The sequence below is a fragment of the Setaria viridis genome, chromosome 4 (genome assembly GCF_005286985.2).
Source record: "Setaria viridis chromosome 4, Setaria_viridis_v4.0, whole genome shotgun sequence".
Lineage (NCBI taxonomy): Eukaryota > Viridiplantae > Streptophyta > Magnoliopsida > Poales > Poaceae > Setaria > Setaria viridis.
The window spans coordinates 39809515-39824674 of record NC_048266.2 but is presented as its reverse complement, the minus strand read 5'-3'; the positions used below and the strand labels follow the sequence as shown (position 1 = coordinate 39824674).

Genomic DNA, 15160 nt, shown 5'->3' with positions numbered 1-15160 from the left:
GTTTATACAAAGTTGTATGATCGTTCTTATTTTTGGCAAGTGCCTTGGTGGGCAATTCTGTTTGTTTGGAGGTGAGGAGTTTTGTGCCTGCCTGGGAAGAAGTGACGGCTGGAGCCGGTGGTACTTGCCTGACCCTCAGGATATGGTGATCGAATTGGTAACAGATGTATGATAAGTATAAAAAAATTAGGGTCTCAAGGTTGCAACCATCTTTTCTTTCCAAAAAAAGAAGTGCACAAGGAGCAGGAACTATAGCAATCAGGGTCTGTCTCTTGCACAGGGAGGGTCAATACAAGACTCGAGTAAGATTCATCAAACATTATACATTGCACGACGTCAAGTGGCCATATTGCAGTTGCAGCCGCCGCTTGCCGCAGGCTACCTGTCCAAGCCAGCAGACTGACGACGTGGCTACTTCCATTCCATTCCGTTCCATTCAAAAAAGAACCTTCTACTTGGTCAGGTAGTCCTGCCTTGTTGCTTTTCGTCTCTTTGGACTCTGGGCACCCTCCTCTCCAGCGCACCTGCATACGTTACAATGCTTGCATCAGCAATTTCTTTTGCTAACAGCAACTGATCGAATTGCTCTGAGAAGTAAACAAGGAGGAGAAGCAGCAAGTACCCATCCTGCATCTGCTTTCGTTTCTTGTGGATACCACTTGGCATTGGCATCACATCTTGGCTGGGCCTGACCACCTCCTGAGGATGATCAGGATCATTTAGCAATGCAAGCCTCTCCAAGATGCTTGCATTACCAACCCAGGAGGCTTGTCTTAGTCGCTCTTTGGATTCTTGCAGCAAAACAAACGCTGCAAAGGCATCCAAAATCGCAGTAGGTAGTACTGTAGTAGTGGGTGATGCGATGCGCAATTGTATGAGCAGTCAAGTACCGAGAGCCCGCAGCGCGCGGAGATGGAAGACTTTGTCGGCGAGGTGAGGATGGCCGGCGTTGGAGGCCCGCGCCACGGCCACCTCCTTGAGCCCGATCAACAAACCCTAGACAGATTGTATAGTATGATTGGCAATCAGACAAGACAAGAGCATCCAATCCAATCCAATCCATGCTGCATTCCTTGGGAGGGAGGGAAGCAAGATCGCCTTACGAGCTCGGGCTCCGAGAGGGTTTCAAGCCACCGCGTGTCCGCTGCATCTTGCCGCGTCTTGCTGCTCTCTGACTCTGACTCTGGCCGGGCGGCGGCGGCGGCGGCGCGCCGGGGCTCCATGAGGAGAGGAGAGACCAAAGGGGAAAGAGGGGAGGAACCTTCCCCCCTTTGGGCTTGGCTATTTGGGTGGGTGGGGAGAGATGATGGATGAGTTCTGGACATGGGCCGCATGATTCATTCATACGGGCTCTCGTTCTTTCTTTCTTTCTTTATATAAATATAAATCTAAAAGAGTAAAATGCACCGGCAGTCGTGTGTCACATGTACAACTCATGCAATTCAAGCAGAGAAAGAACTGAATCGATGGAAAAGAAGCAGAGAAAGAAAGCTCGACTACTGTTTGCTTGCTCTGCTCAGATTGGAAAAAGATGAGCAAACAAGGAGATCGACGGGGATATGGTGGCAATCATTAAACAGAGCTACAAATTGGCTTCCCACTGGTTCAACGTGTGCTCGTTCGCCATCCCCGAAAAGGAAAAGAAAAATCCCCAGATCCCGACACAGAACACCGACGGCAGTATCCCTCCGCAAGCACAAGCGCTATGCGAGCAACTCCCACACTTTGTGCTCGCCTTCTCCGCCCCGTCTCCTCCACACGCTCGACCTCCTTCCCATACTAGCATCCAAAGGTGAAGCAGAATTGACTGACCAGATTGAACCACACCGTACGCTGAGACGCAAATCAACAGACCACCATCTCAGTTGTTCAGAATGCAAGTCAGTTTGACAGCCAGTCCAAACAAAGAATTGACTCTCATTTTCATTTTTGTTATCTCCTCAACATTTTTACAATTGTGCGACTAAGTCAGCCCCGCGAAGGGAACAATAAAAACATGTCAGAAATTCTTTGTATAACCAACCGGCGTATATCCCTGGTACATGCCCATGGACCAAAAGAATAATAAAAAAGAAACAACCCAATGTTTTGTGTTATGCCCCCAAGAACCATGATAATCATGAGGGACATTTGTCTTCACGACAGGTGCTAAGGACACATTCCTCCAAGAAGTGGCTCAGCTGAGAGGTGTACAGACCAGGATTGCTCCGGTAGTGGTCCACATGAGGCGACGACACAAAGTCGCAGGCCCTCACCTCACGCCCGGCTCTCCGTTGCCCCTCGATGAATGACTCCACTGATTTTGCTGGGATCACCCTGTCGGCAGAGCTGTATATATACAGCTGAGGGCACTTTGGTTGCTTCGACGACAAAAGCTCCATGACATCAGATAACCTCCTGTTAAAAAGGATACGTTGATGAGTTCAGCAGTGGTGCTGTTGCCACCATTTATAGATAACCAAATTAACAAATGTTAGTATGTGGTGTATTTGCTGAGTAAACTACACTCCATCATCATGAACAACTTGTTACTTACGAAACAAGCACATCTATACTTTGATGCAATGTCAAGTATCACAGAGATTACGTCACGGTATGGTGGACCATTGTGTGACTGTTCCGCCACAATCAGCAATTCAATTATTTAGTTTTTGTGAGGTGAGCAGTTAGATGTCACAGATGCCCCGGTCTCCACTTGAGGACTACTCATCAGTTGGAAAGGGCTTATAGATAGGACTGAACCCCAAATGATTTGTTTCATACATGGACAACATGCATACCTGTTGATCCTTGGAGAGTTCAAAACGACATCAAAAAATGTCTCCAATGCTGACAGTAGAACTGCCTCTGTTGCTGCCGGTTTAGGCTCCATGTTAGACTCCACAACTAGGACATCAGACCTTGAATCATTTGATCCTAGTCCTTTTGTGGTGACACTGTGTTTTTTCATGAGGGCAGCCGAGAAGCCTGAGGCCCATACCTGAGTTCAGAAAACAATACAAACAGTTTGTTATTTACAATTTACAACAAACATGATGCCAGGAACAGATGACTTGCTGTTTAACTCGGATGTGAAGAATGCATATGATCATTTTGAAATAACAGCTCAAAGAACCACCAAGTCAAATCAACTGAAAGCTCATGATATGCTGTAAATCAAACAATTAGATGGGTCTAGCTAAAGTTTGTACCTGAGGATCAGGTGCAGCAACAGGTGCAGAGTCTACTACGCAAGCTTGAATTTTCTCCACTGCTGAAGGATCCTGCTGTTGCAGGTTCTCCAGAATTACGCCATAGCTGCAACATTGAAAAAAATTGAAGAAACTAAGCATCAAACAAGATAAGAGCTCATTCTTGGTGAAGAAAACCAGGAGGAAGTACATCATACCAAAGCCAACCAGTATTACTGAAGGTGTGGAAAATAATCTTCTTCCCACTCTCCTCCCTGACCCAGCCAGCAAGATGCTCAGATAGCATCTCTACATTCTTCTCAGCCTTCCCTCCAAGGTTATAACTGAGGATGTCAGACATTGGGAGGGTGAAAGTGACAGCATGGAAGCCCCTGGAGGTGTACCATTCGGCATATCTCTTGAGGTGCTTCTGCCTTGAGCCCAGCCACCCAAGAAGAACCACCACTGTCTGAGACTTGTCGGGGAAGTCGGCACAAGCCCTGGGGTCTGGCAGATGCCAGCGGTACAGCACATCGGACGACGAGGAAGGAATTGCAGGAATCGCTTCATCTTGTTCCGAGGTCTTGGCAATCTTTGCATACTGGTACGCGGTCTGGATGACCGGCAAAGACGCGAACGGAGCCTTCAACGGATGCAAATTCTGGAGATTGCACGGTAATAGCTGCATGCCAGACAGGGTAGAGGCTGAAGGCCCTGCTGGAGCATCTGCCCTGGTGGCCGGGACTGACCCAAGCACGTCCGCATTTGAGCTTGCATCAGAAAGCTTGTGGTGGGACAATTTGTCGGGAAGCTCGAGGGAGGAGACGGCAGCAAAGGCGGCGACTGCCATGGCGGAGAGGGGGCGGTGGAGGGGTCCTGAGAAGGAAGCCATGATGGGTTGTGGAGCCTTCTCAGCAGCAACGAGATTCTTGTGACACGCAGAGGAGGAAACTTGTGCACGTTATTTATCTGCCTGCACCTTGCGCCCTGCTTCACAGGAAGGAAAGAAGGAAGGCTTAGCTGTCTGCCTGTCCTAACACGCGGTATGCATAAATTGAATTGATTTTTCTTTTTTGCTTGGAAGAAAAAGAGAGAAACATGTGTAGCCAACGGGGACTTGGAAGAGGTCTGACTGCCACATTTTTATTATGATTTATGTGTGCCACAATTGACCCAAGAAGAGGACTACACGGCGAATGGAAGAAGAATGGTATTGTGGACACGTCTTTGTCATGGTCAATATGCAAGAATGCAAAAGAAAACGACAGGAACGTTGGGATTTACCAGGCCGGTGAGGTAAAATTAGGATGGAGTTTGACACGGGCTGGCTACCAAATAGAGAATTTGACAGCCGAGCCCGGTTGTTGGCAGCAACTCCAAAGTGCTGTCTGCTTCCTTACTCCTGCAAACATAACACATGCAAGTTTTTAACATGGAGCGAGTCAAAGGAAAATAAAATAAAATTGTGCTATGGAGTTTGTAAATTTGAAGGACTTATATAGTGGGAAGAGAAAGAAAAGAAATTGGGCAGTCCAAGGACGGTGGGCGGTGGTTGTTGAAAGCGATCTATGCGTGCGCAATCCGTGCGGAGGCTTTGCGTTTTGCTTTTGTCCGCAACATTGCCGGAAGGATGGAGCTGCCCTCCGAACAGGACCAGGGGAAGAGTAAACTTGTTCCAGGAAAGCAGGAACGGGAATTGCAGGAAAAAAAATTCAACTTGGAGAGAAAAGAAAATCGCTTGAACGAACGAATCAAATTGCTGCCATGCTGGGGCGGGCGAAAGAAACGGCAGAGCGACGACGGAGGCGGATTCGATTCGATCCGATCCGATTCATGGTGCAAGAAAGGAACAGAGGAAGGAGGGGGGGTTACGAACCAGGGCGGGCAGGTAGGCAAGCAAGCAGGCAGGGAGGGAGGAAGAAGACGCCTCCGCACCGCAGCAACCTCCCTGCGCTTGTGCTTCTGCTTGGCAGAGGACAGGAGAGGGGAGGACGGAGGCAATATCCTATGTACTTATACGGGTGGGTGCCAATCTCTCTTGTAGGGGAGGGGAGAAGGCGGAGGAAGCGGCGGCGGCGGCGGGGCGCCCGACCCGACCCGGCACGACCCGACCGACGCAGCTCCCTCCCCCAACTGCGCGTGCGACCTGCGGGTAGACGAAAGAGGATGAAGATGTGGGGCCCTTCCTTCCGCGCGGGCTGGGCTGGGCTGGGCTGGTCTGACATGGGCTCCATCGAATATCCTTCCTCCCAACCGGATATTCCCCTCTCCTCCTCATTGCACGCAAGGAATATTTTTTGCAAGCAAGGAATATTGGGCACACACAAATTGCAAATGCAATGCAAGCGCAACAGAATATAATGCAGCATCATGTGCTAATTCCATGACCATCAACAGACACCCAAGGTAAGGTGCGGACAGAAAGGAAGAAACGCTGGAAGCCCAATTCAGATAAGCAACCTACTCATATAATGTCTGTATGCTCATTCATCACCTCAAGCATACTATCATGACTGAAAAGGGCATACAGTATGTTCCATTCATTACACCAATCCCCAAAACAATGATCCTGTATTCCTGTGGGCACATGAACAGTTTCTATCAAATTCAAACATATATGGCTCCGTGCAATTCCTATTACAAACAAGTTAGGATCAAACAACGCACTCCCAGTTCTGACTAACTATATAGTCGATTTCGTAAACTCAAACTTCTTTCATACAAATGGTATGGTACAGCAGGGTATCCACATCTTAAATCGGTCGCTGAATGCAGCGCTCTGTGCCTCCCAATAAGATCCCTCCTTCCACCCGTGCATCCATTCTGCATTCTTCACCGATTACAAACCCATGCATGCGTGTGAATATGTGGTGCACATACAAGGGCGTCACTCGGCCCAGTCCTGATCACTATCATCATCCACAGCATTGTCCTGTACCAACTACAACAGGTAAGGATGCAAAACCATTGTGCTCAAAAGATCAGAAATACATGTGAAATACATGTGGTGAGATGGATACAGGTTCACACACTTCCTTCTAAAACCGAAGACTGATGGGTTTATCTCAAATTAGCACAGGAACATTCTACACTTGAGAGGCATATGCTAAACTGACACAGGTAACAAATAATGCAATGCACATTTCGGCTGATGTAAGCTAACAGCCCACCTGAGAGGAACTTGAGAGCTCTTCGATTTCATCTTCCTCCACCTGTAACAGAAATGAAAAGGTCAAAGGTCCTCAATCTTGCAAATAGGCATTTATAAGACCAAACAATGAGCAATATTTGAATCAAGACCCCTGCTCAACTCATTCATACTAGGCCTTTCATCTCATCTACCAAGGATAACCAAACATTGAACTTCTAGAAAACAGTACCTTTTGTGTTTGCTTTCTTTGAGTTCCACTAGCTGCATTCAGCGAAGCACAAGGGTCAATGTCCTCTATAATGAAGCTGTAAGCTTATCTCACAACAACCCTAGAGGACTTGTGCTGGGACATATCTTCCCCACAAACACTGAGAAAAGTATTCGAATGCTCGCACTAAAGCCAGTACACTAGATGGCTCCTACGGAAGAAGTGAATTTACCTTTCTTGATCCCTGTTGGCTGTTTCACCATTGGACTTGCTCGCTGCTTCTTAGCAGCAGGACCTAAAGAAAAATGGCAATTACAAATTCAATGGAAAGGTTATTTTCATAATAAATCATTGTGCAAGGAACATAGATTGGTGACAATACAAGAAACCTTTCGTTGCAGGGGATCCTTTAGGACTTCTTGTAGATCTCTGAAATAGGAATCCATTTGTGCTTGTGAGTTAAATCTGTTGATATGTAAATAGATAATGTTTAACACATCCTTATCGAATACCGTGTTGTTTCCATGAAATTGGGAGTTAGGCTAAAGCTAAAGGCATAGCTGCCTGCTAGTGACAGTGAGGGATAACTAATATATCTGTTGTGCATATTCTTAGCTTTTGTGTCACTTATGTCAATTGTCTAATGCATGTCAAGACTTTTCCATGATCTGTACAGTCAAAATGGAAGGAAAATCACATGGCACGTTACTATCTAGGTGGTTTTGCACTCTCACCTTTTTCTCTTCTGCCTTTTTAAACATGCTAGACAGAGTAGCCTGAACAAGAGGCTCCTTTTTGCTAGAGAGGGGCCTTGCTGAAGAATCTGCAGGTTTGATGTCTTCGCTTTGGCTTTCGTCCTTAACAATAACAGCTGGACTCTTCATCTCCTACATACATAGAAGCAAAACAAGCCAAAGCGCCACACAGTTTAGCTATTGACATCCGTAAATTTGAACCAATGGGGAAAGAAAATTTCAAGTGCTACCTTCTCATCCAAGTCCTCAGGAACCTCAACTTCATTATCACTGCTAGATGAATCACCTCCAGAAGATAAATCTGTGTACCTATACAAAGAGCAAGGAGCCAAGGAGGAATCTGTTAATTATTTCATGGGGGCAATGGGTGTATTCAGGTTTGAAGCTGTTAGCAGCAGATAAAAATAATCAGGTGGCTCTTAGTCATTAAGCAAACTAGAGTTAGCAAAGTAAATAGACATTCAAGAAACCAGCCAAACAGAGTAAAACGGTCTTACTTTTTCAAGGCTTTCCCTGCATTTCTAGCAGATTGTCTAACTGAAGGTGTTCCACTTGTAGTCTGTGTAGCATCCCCATCCTTTTGATCTGAATCGTCAGAAGCATCGCCATCTGACTCAAAATTCGGGGAACGGGGTTCTGCAACTTCCTTTGCAGCTTTGCTTGCAGTTGCTTCATCAATGGCAGCACCTGCTCCACCTCTGAAATCACAATCTGCTGCTACGCCATCCTATCAGTATTAAACGAAGAAGCATATGATACGCTACACAAGGATAACAGGAAACCAAAGAAGCAAATGGGGTTGCAAATAGCACAAACATTTTGGAATTCTTTTGGAAACTCAAGTTTGAGTTCTTCTGGGTTATCTTCTTTTGTTCCAACCCACCAGGCTTCAGAAAATACAATCTGCCCAGAGACAACATCAGAATGAATTAGCTACTGTGCACATCTTTCTGTTGCAGGTAGAACATGAAACATACTAACTCTGGAAACAAAAACCAAACACCTGCGTGCCCGATGGAATTTTTCAGTGGTTTAACGCAAAGTTGACAGTACAGTACTCCAATTGCAGTATTTGACAATCACCCATTTGTAAATGTAATCAGTAAAACTGGGAGCTGCACATGCACAGCAATCCTACCTGATCAATGCACATAATTGGAAGGGAAGGTAACGCTGACAATGCTCACCAGGCTCTCGAAGACGTCCTCACAGACGACGCCCTTGGCGGATCTAGTCATCTGAAGCGTGAGGTACTTGTTCTTGGGGTAGACGTGTGTCCCGAAGAGCTTCATCCTTCCCTGCAAGCAAGCGGCACCCCGCACCCGCACGGAAAATCTCATATTTTTGACATTTGATACGAGGGTGGCAAATCGCGGCTGGTGAACCGGACTGGAAAGCCGAAAGCGTTCGGTACCTGGGGGAACTCGAGGTAGAGCACCGGGTTCTTGGTGCCCAGGTCGGCGAGCTCCCCGACTCGGCCGGCCGAGGCGGCGGGCGCGAGGAGGCCAGGGAAGGAGAAGAGGAAGCGGCTCTTCCGCTGGCCGCCGCGGCGCACGATGTCGCGGCCCTGAAGGCGCGCGACGGCATCCGACGGCGCGAGCGGCGTCCGCGGCGCTGGCGGGTCGGCGCGCTGGAGGAGGCCGTTGGAGAAGGCGAGCGAGCGGAGGCGTCGTCGCTCGTCGGCCTCGGCGTCGGCGAGCGCAGGCGCGGCAGAGGCCTTCTTGACCATCCTCCGGTTTACTAGTATGCTAGGGTTTTGGGCGGGGGGGAGAGCAAGTTTGATTTGAGTGGGGGATTTGGGGAAGGAGGAGATCGGAGACGACGACGAAGATTGGAAAGCGCCAAAACCGCCTTCGACAGTAGGAAAACGGAATACTCCTAGCAGGCAGACAATCAGCTCAACATACATCTCAGACATCTAAGCATACCAACACATTCCGTTCCATTCCATGGTCAACTTTTACATCTCAGATTGCTTATCCAAAAAAAAAAAAGAAACTTTCACATCTCAGACTGCAGATGAACGATCTTTACATCTCCTACTGCTTTTTACATCACATCAGATTGCATTGCAGGCACGGCGCGCTGAGTAAAAGGAGCTCGAAGACTAATAAGCTACTTAATACTAGGCCTGATTTGATGGTCAATTTTTATACATAATGCTCATCCAGATGCAAGAATGAAAGATGAAATCAAAGTCTTCAGACCCTGAGGAGGGCCGCGCCGCCGGAGGAGCTGCCGGCCGCGAAAGGCAACGAGGTGGTGGCGCCAGCACCGGAGACGCAGGTGCTCGTGCTCCTTGTGGCGTCCAAGTTGTCGGCCTCCTCGGCGATGGGGTCGAGGCAGAGCGCGGCGGCGCGTCGCAGGAGCTGGCGCTGCCTGCGCACCACGTCCAGCGTCTCCGGCGGCGCGGGTTCGTCCGCGAAGGCGTAGCGGGCGGCGGCGACGATCCTAGCGGCGGCCATGCCTCTCTTCTTCTTCTTCTTCCCTGGATTGCTGTCCCGGCTGCTCAAGGCTGAAGCTTCTCGACTCTGGGGCGGCTAGGCTAGGCTCACAATTTCCTTTCCCCTTGTGAATCCTGCTCTGCTCTGAATTCTCACTGGTTTGGCTGCCACTGTGTTTATATATAGAAGAAGAAACAACAAGGAAACCGAGTTGGGGAAGGAACAAGGAACTGCCGTGGAAACTTCTGGATCGACGAACCTTGGCTGTCTGTCTCGCGCCATGTTTTGAGTTACACCCTTGCCTCTCCAGTGTTTTTTTCTTTCTTTTCTGGGTTTGCACAAGTCCTAGCTTGATTGCATCGTACCTTTGTGTTTGCTTGGTGGCAAAGGCAACTAATGTAATACTAGGTGATCCATGGCACAAACAGATGGTTTTAACAGCTAAAACGTTATACAAATGGCTGTGTATCCGTGCATGTATTCTCAGCGATCGAATGTAATTTTGCGGGACAGGTTTTTACTTTTGTAAGAGGGGACAGACGGACTGAGTGCAAAACTAAGCCTCTCAAAAAGAAAAAAAATTGGCATTGCATGATTGCACAGCATTTTTTTTGCTTGATTTTAATCTGTATAGGTAATCTAATGGCGTGAGTATGCCATGTGGCGCCGTCAGTGTCGTGCAAACGTCCCACGTGTGCTTTATTGGATGTTTCCCGTCTCCACGGTTGGTGGTTGACTTGACGCCATCTGGCTTACTGTCTCTTTCATCTTGTCTGTTGCAAGCACGCGTTGCTACGCATCCATTCATCTTATAATTTCATTTAAGAAAACGTGTTTGTCCTGCCTTGCCTGCTGTGTTTCCCATCTCAGCTTCTTCAGTTCTTCTTCTCATACACCAACTACATGCGCAGGGAGCTATAGTAATTCAGATCACAACGAGTAGCAGCAATCCGCCAATCAGTATAGATGCACACACAATCCTCAAGTGCAAATATCAGGCAACATAAGTCATTACCAACTGAAACAACATTCGCTCAGTCACACAGCGGACTTACTGAATCATTAATCTGTTGATGATTTCATCAACACAGCGTACATGCAGGATACGTACTCTTTTGTCAAATTATAATATGTGCTACCAAAGCTACACAACAAGGTACAAGAAAAAAATGATGGACAACCATCGCTTCCATGGCACTGTAATGCGCTCTACACTTTTACCACAGCCTGTAATCTTGCATTGTAACCATGATCCGAAAAGGGGCACTGCCACAGCAGATATGCTCAGCCACCAATTGCCACCATCCAGTAGTCACCGCACGGTTCACACAAGCTGGATCACAAAGGAAAAATCTGCAATGCTGACTTCAAGTTCAGTCCAGGGCAGTTTTCATCCTCCTAGCCGATACCGGTTTTGGCAGGCCATCAAGTAACGGCCGTGTGAAGGACTCATGGTTGAATGTCCATTTTGAGCTAGACCACATAGAGATCCCATTTTCTGCATCTGCAAAGTTCGGCGCGCTGGGCGACTTCCTCACAGATTTGAACCCGTTAAGGAACGAAATGTTGCTCTTCTGGCTGGAATCTGGGCTGCCTGTACCCATGCTTAGACGGATACTAGAAATTGGCCGTGGCAACAAACTCTTGATCGCCTTAATTGGGTCTGCTAGAAAATCATCCTGGGTATCGGTTGCGTTAGATTCTGCTTCCACTTTCTGCCGCCGCCGCATAGAAACATCTTGCTTGGGTTTGGGTACCCCATGGCTCTTGTTCCCATTGGCACCATTCGCTGATGAAAAGCCGTTAACTGCCTCTTCATACTCCCAGCTTCTGTCAGTGCCTGGAGCTGCGGAACAACTGAGCAATGTTTCACCGAGGCTACTCTGGAAGCTGCCCTTACAGTACATAGACATTTCAGTACTGCAATCCGTGGTATTTCCTTTCTGAGATGATAGGCCATAGTATCTCTGCAAGGTACTCATTGCAGGTGACGCCCCCTTCTGAGCAGAATTTGCTGAATCTAGTGAATCAGTGATGTCTCTGTCATGCTGATGATTTGGAGCCCATGTTCTGCAGAACCACAGAAAATTAAGTTCAAAATGCACACATGTATGAGGTAGCACTTCAACAGCTAAGAAACAACATGAACAGATGCCATGATAAAGATTTTTTCTCATTTGTGTGATTTTCTCCATAGGGATACCGTCTTTACAAAATGGTCAAAATGCACTTGCAGTTTCATGATGGGCAGCAATCAAGCAACGGTGGATAAACCATGAGTAATTTAGGTAAATGACTCATTTTCAATATTGTAACAGTTTGGCAGTTCAATGTCAGCACTGAGGTCTTATAAAAAACCTAGTTTGTGCTTTCTCCACAACAAATTCAAAACTAACTAAAAAAAAAGTCAAATAAGACTGGATGCATGTAGCACAAAATGAGTCGGAAACACAAGCAGCACGCATGATGGGATATCTACCTTTTCATTCTTTGGCCAGAACTGCTCAATCTCACAGAAGCTGGCATGGGCATTCCTGGTAGAGGTATGAGCAATCTTTTGTGTGCAAACATCTGGCTGTCACTGACCAAACCGTTTGCCCTCTTAATGTCAGATATCTACAAGGGAAACAACATAGTATCAATTCAGCAACTCAAAGGGTCATAATGTCCAATACGTAGAAGAAGCATGCTGCTAGAAATCTGGGAAAGCAATGCTTGATGTCGCTGTTCTCACCAACTCTCCAGAAGTCTGGAAGTTGTGCATCACATTACATGATTTGATCACCCATAAGTGAAGTGTAGAAAGTATGGGTAAAGAAGTTTGGATCTTGTAAGTTCATCAGTCGTCACAGATGAAGCTGTATCTCTGTGTATATGTGTAGAGACACATTTGCCAAGGGTGAAGACAGAAAATCATAAACCACCATTACATTTTTTTTCCTTTCAAGTTTGTGGCGCTCCCCCAGCAATAGAGATTTGTTGAGGAATTGTTCCTTGTGTATAGCAAGAAAAATGATGAAAATATGAAATCTTGGCCAACAGCAGGAGCACGACTGCAGGACCTCTTCCATGTTGCTCTTCTGTTTCGTAGAGAGGGACATCCCAAGATAGAGAGAAGCTTCACCCAACACCACCAAAGTGGCAAAGCCATGAGGGAGGGATTATTACCTCGACGCCGTATTTGATGGCGATGCCGGCTAGCGTGTCCATCCTGGAAACCTCGTGCTCCAGGCAGTGGTGGCCGGGCGGCGGCGGCGGCGGGGACGAGGGAGGCGTCCTCTCCGGCGAGAGCAGGGCGTCGTAGTCGTCGGAGAGAGGGTGAGAGATGCCCATGGCGATGAAAAAGTAACTCCGGCAGGGGCTCCGAATGAAATCGCGCGCGAGAGGGGTTGTCTTGTCGTTGGTGGGCAGATCTCGGCAGGGAATCAATCCGGGGAAATGGTCGCCGGTGGAGAAGGAAGGTTGCTGCGCTGCGGTCGGTGAGGGAGGAGGAAAGGCGAGTCTGCCTTTTCTTGCGTTGGAGGCAGGCTCTGCCTGCCAAAATGGAAGGAAGGGAGGAAGGAAGCAAGCAAGACCTGGCAATGGCCTGGTCCCCAGCAACGAAGGGTCAAAAGCTCTCCTTTTCTCTTGAAGAGGAATCATGAGCTCAGTCAGTCCGATTCTTAATCTTTAAAAAAAAATGCTCGCGGTTTATGGGGTGGGTGGGTCACATACAGCCACGTGTTGTACTTTATCTTTCACTCTTGGGCTTGGGCTTGGGCTTGCAGTACTATACTATAATGGGGGCCTGGCAACCTCAACAGTTGCATAAATAGAGTATACAATTGGCTCTTAACATCACCTGCGTGCTGGTAATACAATTTTAACATATCTTCTACTGGGTTCAATTTTGGTGCTCTTTTCTGCCACCAAAACTGAGGATGACACATTTTGTTAATTAGGTGCAGACGCAGATTGTCCAACTTATGCTGGTCCAGATCTACCAAACCATTCTTATTCAACAGTTTCCTGACTAATCATCAGCCGTAGCAATACTGTTTGTTTGTTTTTTCTTTTCCTTCCTTTCTTTTTTCTTCTTTAAAAAAAGCATGCATGCAGCAAAGAGTGTTGAGTGTATTATTCTATTTGGTTTCCATTAAATAAGTTTGTTTACCTAGAAGAAGCATGCAAGTACCAGCATAACACATGTTACCATTCAGAACCCATACACAGTTGACCGTTTGACTCTGCAAAAAAATATCTTCAGGTATGCTCAACTTCAGAATAAAAGAAGAAAGGAAATTTGCCAAAATTAAGTCTACACCGAAAGTAACTGCCACTAGTGTTAGAAAATGGACATGCAGTTTGTTAAGTCCAAATGTACCACATGTAAAATAGGAGGAGAACGTGGTTGCCTATCTTGACTAACCACGGGTGCTTGTTTATATAGGGGCAATTGCCAAGGACATCTTCCAAAACAAGAACTAGCTCTATCTCTAATCTAACTGAGTCATGACCAGGTACAACTCCTGTTGGAGGTAGATTACATGGAAACTAAACTACTTCGAACACCACAGACAGCAACCTCAATTTTTTGGAAGTACCACAGACTTAACTGCCATTTGTTGCCAACTTACAAGAGCTAGCTATAGGAGTCAACTAACGATTGCTTCTCCTAGTTAATTTAGTACTCCAGTGATTACTATATCAAGCGTAAGCCAAAAGAAAAAGGGACATCAGTCTGTTATGTGTTAGACAACCTCACAGTGATTAATCAACAAACCCTTTCTTTTCCTTTTCCCAGCTAGCTGAAAGCAACCTTTTGTTTCTCCATTACAATTTGTAAAGGGAATGTTATTTGGTAGGCAAATACCTGAAACCCTCACCTGTTTGGATTTGTTTTTCTTCTTTTAACCATTACAAAACAAATGGTCACAGATGTACTGGTTATTTTGCTTAACCAGAATACCAGACAGGAATGTAAACTAGAGCCGCGAATGGCAGCCTTTATTTAAGAGGTTGGCAATGATAATATGATATGCATGGCCGACAGTACAACTAGCTGTACTGCAAAGTCACAAGTGCCAGCATGTATAGTAAGGGGACGTTGGGTTATTTTTGCTTATTTTTAGCACGTGTCACATCGAATGTTTAGATAATAATTAGGAGTATTAAACATAGACTATTTACAAAACTCATTACATAAGTGGAGGCTAAACGGCGAGACGAATCTATTAAGCCTAATATAAGCCTAATTAATTCATCATTAGCAAATATTTACTGTAGCAACACATTGTCAAATCATGGACTAATTAGGCTTAATAGATTCGTCCCTCCGTTTAGCCTCCACCTATGTAATGGATTTTGTAAATAGTCTACGTTTAATACTTCTAATTAGTATCTAAACATTCGACGTGATGGGTGCTAAAAATAAGCAGGAAATCAAACCAGGC

At 46.5% G+C, this 15160-nt stretch overlaps 4 protein-coding genes across 5 annotated transcripts; all 4 read right to left on the bottom strand.

Annotated features, from left to right (window-relative positions):
- Positions 1–186: 186 nt before the first annotated feature.
- LOC117852947 (uncharacterized) lies at positions 187–1749 on the bottom strand. The gene is made up of 4 exons (XM_034735264.2): positions 1104–1749; positions 891–996; positions 623–809; positions 187–524 (listed from the first exon to the last, which is right to left on the bottom strand). The coding sequence occupies exons 1-4, from the start codon at positions 1332–1334 to the stop codon at positions 452–454; spliced, it is 597 nt and encodes a 198-aa protein (XP_034591155.1). The 5' UTR covers positions 1335–1749; the 3' UTR covers positions 187–451.
- Positions 1750–1901: 152 nt separating this feature from the next.
- Positions 1902–5313, bottom strand: LOC117852945 (uncharacterized). Its single transcript, XM_034735260.2, has 6 exons — positions 5047–5313; positions 4455–4572; positions 3389–4157; positions 3192–3297; positions 2781–2980; positions 1902–2397 (listed from the first exon to the last, which is right to left on the bottom strand). Exons 3-6 carry the CDS (start codon positions 4060–4062, stop codon positions 2118–2120), a joined length of 1260 nt encoding a protein of 419 aa, XP_034591151.1. The 5' UTR covers positions 4063–4157; positions 4455–4572; positions 5047–5313; the 3' UTR covers positions 1902–2117.
- Positions 5314–5650: 337 nt separating this feature from the next.
- Positions 5651–10099, bottom strand: LOC117852943 (DNA-binding protein RHL1). 2 transcript variants are annotated; one of them, XM_034735257.2, is made up of 11 exons: positions 8699–10099; positions 8472–8582; positions 8101–8187; positions 7782–8011; positions 7515–7593; positions 7264–7416; positions 6919–6958; positions 6762–6824; positions 6551–6582; positions 6341–6382; positions 5651–6102 (listed from the first exon to the last, which is right to left on the bottom strand). In XM_034735257.2, the coding sequence occupies exons 1-11, from the start codon at positions 9200–9202 to the stop codon at positions 6058–6060; spliced, it is 1386 nt and encodes a 461-aa protein (XP_034591148.1). In that variant the 5' UTR covers positions 9203–10099; the 3' UTR covers positions 5651–6057. The 2 variants fall into 2 exon arrangements, with proteins under 2 accessions (XP_034591148.1, XP_034591149.1); XM_034735258.2 differs by lacking the exon at positions 6551–6582 and having other exon boundaries at positions 8699–10096.
- A 640-nt stretch (positions 10100–10739) lies between these two features.
- On the bottom strand, positions 10740–13342 carry LOC117852944 (uncharacterized). The gene is made up of 3 exons (XM_034735259.2): positions 12897–13342; positions 12208–12344; positions 10740–11798 (listed from the first exon to the last, which is right to left on the bottom strand). Exons 1-3 carry the CDS (start codon positions 13059–13061, stop codon positions 11102–11104), a joined length of 999 nt encoding a protein of 332 aa, XP_034591150.1. The 5' UTR covers positions 13062–13342; the 3' UTR covers positions 10740–11101.
- Positions 13343–15160: the final 1818 nt, after the last annotated feature.

Coding starts and splice junctions, on each gene's coding strand:
- LOC117852947 (XM_034735264.2), bottom strand. CDS start 1,334: ATGCGGCCCATGTCCAGAACTCATCCATCATCTCTCCCCACCCACCCA. Junction 810..890: donor CCGCGCGCTGCGGGCTCTCG/GTACTTGACTGC, acceptor ATGCCTTTGCAG/CGTTTGTTTTGCTGCAAGAA. Junction 525..622: donor CGAAAGCAGATGCAGGATGG/GTACTTGCTGCT, acceptor TAACGTATGCAG/GTGCGCTGGAGAGGAGGGTG.
- LOC117852945 (XM_034735260.2), bottom strand. CDS start 4,062: ATGGCTTCCTTCTCAGGACCCCTCCACCGCCCCCTCTCCGCCATGGCA. Junction 3,298..3,388: donor AGTAATACTGGTTGGCTTTG/GTATGATGTACT, acceptor TCAATGTTGCAG/CTATGGCGTAATTCTGGAGA. Junction 2,398..2,780: donor AACTCTCCAAGGATCAACAG/GTATGCATGTTG, acceptor CCTTTTTAACAG/GAGGTTATCTGATGTCATGG.
- LOC117852943 (XM_034735257.2), bottom strand. CDS start 9,202: ATGTCTGAGATGTATGTTGAGCTGATTGTCTGCCTGCTAGGAGTATTC. Junction 7,417..7,514: donor CTGAGGACTTGGATGAGAAG/GTAGCACTTGAA, acceptor CTATGTATGTAG/GAGATGAAGAGTCCAGCTGT. Junction 6,959..7,263: donor AAAAGGCAGAAGAGAAAAAG/GTGAGAGTGCAA, acceptor TTCCTATTTCAG/AGATCTACAAGAAGTCCTAA.
- LOC117852944 (XM_034735259.2), bottom strand. CDS start 13,061: ATGGGCATCTCTCACCCTCTCTCCGACGACTACGACGCCCTGCTCTCG. Junction 12,345..12,896: donor CCATCAAATACGGCGTCGAG/GTAATAATCCCT, acceptor TTTCCCTTGTAG/ATATCTGACATTAAGAGGGC. Junction 11,799..12,207: donor TCTGGCCAAAGAATGAAAAG/GTAGATATCCCA, acceptor GTGGTTCTGCAG/AACATGGGCTCCAAATCATC.